Source organism: Oncorhynchus gorbuscha, linkage group LG11, assembly GCF_021184085.1.
Source record: "Oncorhynchus gorbuscha isolate QuinsamMale2020 ecotype Even-year linkage group LG11, OgorEven_v1.0, whole genome shotgun sequence".
NCBI lineage: Eukaryota > Metazoa > Chordata > Actinopteri > Salmoniformes > Salmonidae > Oncorhynchus > Oncorhynchus gorbuscha.
The window spans coordinates 16,479,312-16,486,370 of NC_060183.1; the positions used below are offsets into that span (position 1 = coordinate 16,479,312).

General features: G+C 40.5%; 1 protein-coding gene and 1 pseudogene across 1 annotated transcript; one reads left to right on the forward strand and one right to left on the reverse strand.

Moving 5' to 3' along the window:
- Positions 1-363: 363 nt before the first annotated feature.
- Positions 364-1,595, forward strand: LOC123989617 (annotated as a pseudogene).
- Positions 1,596-5,194: 3,599 nt separating this feature from the next.
- Positions 5,195-6,428, reverse strand: LOC123989618 (D(5)-like dopamine receptor). The gene has a single exon (XM_046290736.1). It carries the CDS (start codon positions 6,302-6,304, stop codon positions 5,195-5,197), a length of 1,110 nt encoding a protein of 369 aa, XP_046146692.1. The 5' UTR covers positions 6,305-6,428.
- Between the last annotated feature and the right edge of the window lie 631 nt (positions 6,429-7,059).

Here is a 7,059-nt window from a genome sequence, read left to right on the forward strand (position 1 = left end):
AGAACATCGCTGTCATGAAAGACTACCACTTATCCCTACACACCCAAAAGAATCGTGCAGAGAAATATAGTAATATGTCTTCTGAGCAGAGGGCAAGTGCATTTTAAGAGTTGCTTTCTCAGTTGCAAAAGCAGCAAGGACTTTTCACATAACTGCATTCAGCAAACGACGGCATTGCGAGAGCTAGCTATGTATTGTCTCACAAAATTGCTAAACAGCAAGACATTCGCTGAGGGTCAATTCGTTAAAGAATGTTTAATTGACTCCGCAGCCATACTTTGCCCCAACAAGAAAGAGCAGTTTGAAAATGTTTCCCTGTCAAGATTAACAGTGGCACGGCGTGTTGGGGACATCGCAGGTAATATGGAACGACAGTTGAAAAGACAAGGTAAAGGATTTCACCTATTTCTCCTTGGCCCTGGATGAGAGCAGTGATGCACGTGACACGGTACAGTTGTTGATATTCTTATGAGGCAAAACCCCAGACTATGATATTACAGAGGAGCTTGCTTCAGTGCAGTCAACTAAGAGCACAACCACATGGAAAGATTTATTGGAGAGGTTAGTTAGTGTGTGGCAAAGCTGGCCAAACTTGACAGGAAAAAACGTTGGCCCCTTGAAAAGGACACAAGATCAAGTAGCTGAGCTGAACCCAGATCAGAAAAGTATTTTCCTGCATTGCATTATTCATCAGAAGGTGTTCTGTAAATGTGTTCTGAAAATTAGCCATGTTGTGGATACAGTCACTAAAGTGGTGAACTTCATAAGAGCAAAATCTTTAAACCACAGGCACTTTGTCTCACTGTTGGAAGAGACAGAGTCGGGTCATGCAGATCTCCCCCTTGGGGAAGGTGCTTAAAAGGGTGTGGGACCTGAAGTCGGAGATTGCTGTGTTTTTGCAAATGAAAGACAAATATGTGTATTTCCCTCAACTGCAAGATAAAGAATGGTTCGCTGATTTTGCCTTCACCGTGGACATCATGGCCCTCATGAACGAACTGAATTCCAAGCTACAAGGGAAGGGCTTTTTTGCACATTAGTTGTACAGCCTTGTCAAAGCCTTCAAGGGAAAATTACCCACCAAGTAGAAGCCAACAATCTGACCCACCTTCCGACACTACTAGTCTGTTCGTCTCAGATGACCAGCGGGAGAAGTATACATCTCTGCTGTGTGCTTTGAACTGTGAGTTTTCTTGTTGTTTTGGGGATTTCAAAGTGTTGGAAAATGACATGCTGTTGGTTTCCTCTCCTTTCACCTTCAATGTGGATAACGCTTCCACTGACCTGCAACTTGAACTTATTGATCTTCAGTCTGATGCAGTTATTGGAGAACTATTCAAAACAATGTCACCGACGAGGTTCTATGCATCTCTCGACGAACAAAACTTGCTCAGAAAATGTTTGTACTGTTTGGGTCAACCTATGTGTGTGAACAGACATTTTCAGTGATGAAATATGACAAGTCAAGGCACAGATCATCTCTTACTCGCTCTCACCTCTCAGCAATCCTGCGCATAGCAACGTCAGAAACTATACCTGACTTCACTGCTCTAGTCAAAGCCCATCAGACTTCACTCCTTACACTGATTGAGTAGTTTAAACGTAATGTTGAGCTCCCGCTCTTTCTTGTGTTTTTGTGCATACCCGTTAAGAAGAGTTCTGTGCATACCCGTTAAGAAGAGTTCTGTGCATACCCGTTAAGAAGAGTTCTGTGCATACCCGTTAAGAAGAGTTCTGTGCATACCCGTTAAGAAGAGTTCTGTGCATACCCGTTAAGAAGAGTTCTGTGCATACCCGTTAAGAAGAGTTCTGTGCATACCCGTTAAGAAGAGTTCTGTGCATTCAGCACAGTGTACTGTCCCGCCGTGTAGTTAATTGCACCTCAAGACTGCTGGAAAAGCATTCCAGGTGAAGCTGGTTGAGAATGCCAAAAGTGGGCAAAGCTGTCATCAAAGTAAAGGGTGGCTACTTTCAAGAATCTAAAATGTTTTGGTTACTACATGATTCCATGTGTTATTTCATAGTATTGATGTCTTCACTATTATTATACAATGTAGAAAACAGTAAAAATAAAGAAAAACCCTTGAATGAGTAGGTGTGTCAACTTCTGACTGATACTGTAATTCTAACATGTATTCACTCAGGGCTGTGAATACCTAATGTAAATGAGATATTTCTGTATTTAATTTTCAATAAAGTTGCACATATTTCTAAAAACACGTTTTCACTTTGTCATTATGGGGTATTGTGTGTAGATGGGTGAGGGAAGAAAATAGGTTTAATTGATTTTGAAGTCAGGCTTTAACACAACAAAATGTGGAATAAGTTAAGGGGTATGAATAGTTACTGAAGGAACTGTACATGCAGATGCAAAGTATTTAGGATTTTTAATACTTCTTATTATACAATACTGTAACACTCCGGTGTTTGAAGATGCTACTCTTTCAATGTTTTATGAATTTTCATTCCCCTTGCTTTAATAACTAGGTGACCATTTTTAACACAATAGTTCACTCAAGCTGACATGGGAAAATAGAATATCACTTCGAATGGATTTCTCTTGTGAATATTAGCAGATCTTTACAACCTTTGTCAGCTTAAATCCTGTTTCACACAAGTAGGTACTTCTCCAGAACACACATCTGGTTTCTCCTTGTACTATAATGAGAAATGTGAATACTTGAGGGTATGTGTGTGTGTGTTCTGTCTGTAATGTAAGGTTTAATAATTAAACTCACTGGAATTCAATTTATTTTCCGGTGTTACTGCCACAATGATATCCTTTAGATTTTCTCTAAGTCACCATGGTAACTACAAGAGTCACTTCACTGAAAAGAACTATCCATGTATATATATTGACTTCACCCTCTTGACTGATTATGTATTTTTCCCACATGATAATTTTCTCTGTGAATGTTTGAGCAAGAAGCAGAAACATATTATCTAGGTGAAATCTATTCTTTGAGCAACAGGTGGCAAGGAGAAAAGGCATGTTGTGAATCAAACCGTTGCCATATCTTTGACACCACAGCTCCTGTACAGAGTGATAATGTATCTGCCTCATCAGATCAACCCTTCAATTTCACTCACTTCATCCCAGCTCAGCCCAGCCAGCTGACAGACAGAGAAGCTTTCAGACAGTCCCCATTTCTGGATAAAATAAAACAGCTTCTGTGTGTGTGCTTTGTTCTATAGAGATGAAAGCAGTAAAATAGCTTTCAGGGACAGTTTTGTTTGTTCTATGTCTTCAACTGACACCCCGTCGATCAAGTGTGCTTCTGAACGTCCAAAAAGGCTTCAAAGATTTGCTGAACTACAGCAACAGTGACAGAAAAAAAATGAATAAAATAATATTAAAAGCCTTTGAAGTGTAGTTTAGTATCTCACCAGTTAGAGATCTGTTTGAACCGCACTCAGACCTGGCGTGTGCTTAAAATCTTAATGATGTCGCAACACACAGTAGGTGGAAATCTGGTGGAAATCTGATGAGTTTGTATCTGTCTGGTATCTTTGAGATCTTTGAGATACCATTCAGTAAGGTGCTTCGATTCTAAGAACTGAATCCAACACTTCTAAAATTGACAAGCATTGACCAGAGAGGTGATACTGCAGGAAGGCCATCTTTTTTTTTTTAAGTGGAGAGTTTGGTGGATGGAAACTTATTTTGAGGAATACCGATCAGTTGATTAGAGAGTCAGGAAATGAGTTTGGAAAGGTAATGTATGTGAGGGCAATGCAAAATGAAAAGCAGCCAAAGTGAATGGTGGATGGCCTTTTGGATTACTCTGCCTGTCCTTACAACCGCATGGGAGTAAGGAGTAAGCAGAGGAGGTACAAATGTGTTGCATTACAAAGTGGCACACTGGCAGAGGAGCAATGACCTTCCATCTCCTGCTTGCTGTTCACACAGTTTGGATGAGATCTGTGCAGTAGGGCCTAGGATCCAGGGCCCTTGTTCACTGAAGCATCTCAGAGAAGGAGTGCTGATCTAGGATCACATCCTGCCCTCTCTTATTCATTATGATTTTAGGCAGAGCTGTTCCTAGATCAACTGTCCTACTCTGATACGGTTTGTGAGTACAGGCCAAATTGTACTCCCACTGACACAGATTAAGCCTGGTTTTGGACTAAAAAGCACACTCTCCATTGTCCAGGAAACTGCCCCGTTTACTTTGCCTCCAAAGTATGTTTGTTTTCAGGGTTGGGGAGTAACTGATTACATATAATCACTTACATGTAATCTGATTACAAAAACCAGTCACTTTAATCAGTTATGTTACCAGTAAAAATATTGTCATCAGATTACAGACACTTTTGTAAAACGAAATGATTATATCTTGGATTACTTTTAATACATTTAGAAAGGATGTTTGCGAGAGAGAAAAATAGATTGACGCATTTCTGTTGTCTCAATGACATTCAATTCAGCATTGAAAAAAGGTGCAAGTTTAAGTTTGTTCCACCTGAGCGAATCTGACCACAAGTCAAAGACCACTATAATGACTCACCAAATGCTTTTGAAGAATCATTTTAGCCTTCTTTTAATGCCGCTTAAGGGGAAAGTACTCCAAAAGTAACTGAAAGTAATCAGATAACCTTCAGATTACCCAAACTCAGTAAAGCAATGTTGCCGCTAAATGTTTTAAACAGGTAACTAGTAACTGTAACGGATTACATTTAGAAAGTAACCTACTCAAGCCTAATTGTTTTCCAATCAACATATGTTTTGCAAACCTATGCTCTTTACTCTCTACCTCTTATCTGCGGTGGGTATGCTTTCATAGTTAAACCTGCTGCTACATTCCCAAGATAACTACCACAGAATTGCCACTGCAATTAAACAGGCAATTATCTGTAATGATACTTCTTGGTTCCTCTATCTTACCATATCAAAGACTCACTCACCCAGAGATGGTGTCTGTTTTATTTCCTTGGTATTTTACATAGACAATATATGGTACCGACATTATTACATTTTGTTATAAATTGTATTTTTTTTTAAAGAAGCAATTTACTGATCAGTCATTTATTTATTTTTTCATATTCAACTCAATTACCTGAGGTTTGTACCAATGTTTTTATATACAATGCTAGACAGAATATTGTACACTGTAACACCATGTGAAGATCAGAAACGAGGTATAATAGTGTACTGTATATCAAACATGAAAAAAAAACACAAAGTAGACTAGTTTCACATATCCTCAATTTGACCTGGAATCACACAGCACTCACTGGGCCCAGTTGAGGGGAAAGGCATCATGTCTAGGGATATTTCTGCTTCACATTCAAACTGCAGTGTTGCAGGCAGGATAAGGTTTCTTGGGTGACGTGAAACATCCGAGATAATGGAGACTTTGTCAAACGGTACGTCCAAGCCTTCACCGTGTGAGACCATGGGCTGGCGTGGAGCACAGTGCGCAGAAGCTGTGATATTTGTGTCTCTCTGGAGCGTAGTGTCGTGGTGGTAAGACACCAACTCGTTGCTGAAATTGACAGCTTCTACAGTAGAACTGGAGCAGTATCTATTGCAGCCCAGAATGGTGGAGAATGCTTTCCTGAAATCAGCATTAAATGCGTATATGACTGGGTTTAATGATGAGTTGGCCCAGCCAAACCACACAAACATGTTAAACGTGGTGTTACTTACGCACAGGCGATCACCAACATCATTGATGTCACAAAAAGGTACGATGCAGTTGACCACGAAAAAAGGTAACCAGCAAAATACAAAAACTCCCATAATGATAGAAAGTGTCTTTAAAACTTTCGTTTCTTTTTTAAAAGTTCTTTTAAAGGAGTTTGTTTGCTCGGTTGCTTGCTGATTGTTCTGCGCGTGTTCCACCGCTCTCTCCAGCGATGATATCCTCCGGATCTGGGTTTGCGCAATCCGGTAGATCCGACTGTAAGTGCCAACCATAATAACGACGGGAATGTAAAAACTAATCAGTGAGGAAGATATGGCATATGTGCTATTTAAGCTTGCGTTGCAGTCCTCGATTTCATTCATCCCTTTCCCTGTTGCATTTTCCTCCTCTGCTTTGTGCCAATTGAGCTGAACTGGAATGAAGGAGATGAGAATGGAGAGGGTCCATGCCACTCCGATCATAACGAAGGCAAACGTCTGGGTCATTTTACGCTCATATCGAAAAGGGCTCGAAATTGCCCAGTATCTGTCCATACTTATTATACAAAGATTGAGAATTGACGCGGTGGAGCACATGATGTCAAAAGCAATCCAGGTATCACAGAAGCTGCCGAAGATCCAGCATCCGGCCACCTCAGACATAGCCTTCCACGGCATCACAAGAACGGCCACGAATAGATCTGATACCGCCAACGAGATGACAAAAAAGTTGGTAACTTTAGATCGAAGGTGTCTAAATTTGATCACCGCGGCGCAAACGAGTGTATTCCCAAGAAGCGTTGAAACGATTAGGATGAACAGGACGCAGCCGGTGAGCGCACGGACGCTGCGCCCGGAGCTGTCCGTTTCAGCACCTGCGGTTTGGTTGTCAGATTTCTCCATTGACAGCTAATTGATCCGCTTTTCTGCACATATAAAAGTTTGCATCTTCTACACTTGGCGTTCAGCACTACCTATATACATGATTCTTTCCACATCGTTTTGGAGAACCCACTTGCGGATTTGGGAACTCATGCGGTAGCTATTTCATAAATTGCTTAATGTATTTTTTCATTTGAAACATAGCATATCTACATCATAAACAGTACGTAATCTCCGTTATTTTCTTACTCTGATCCAGTAAAACATTGTCCATGGTCTTGAATTAGTGCACTGCACATAACCCATTCTGCACGATCGCGCCTTTTTTGACAGTGAATGGGTGAATAGTCTCCCTCAGTGGTTGAATAGCGACTCTCGGTGCTTGATGATGGCAATGAATAACCCTCCTCTTAACAATGAGATATGACGAAAACATGTGAATGTTTTCTGATCAGGGGTAATACCATCAACCGTAGAAAATGCAGTTAATGATGATGAGTTTGACATCTAGGCAATTTCAGAGAAATTCGGAAATCGGACAAGAAAAACAT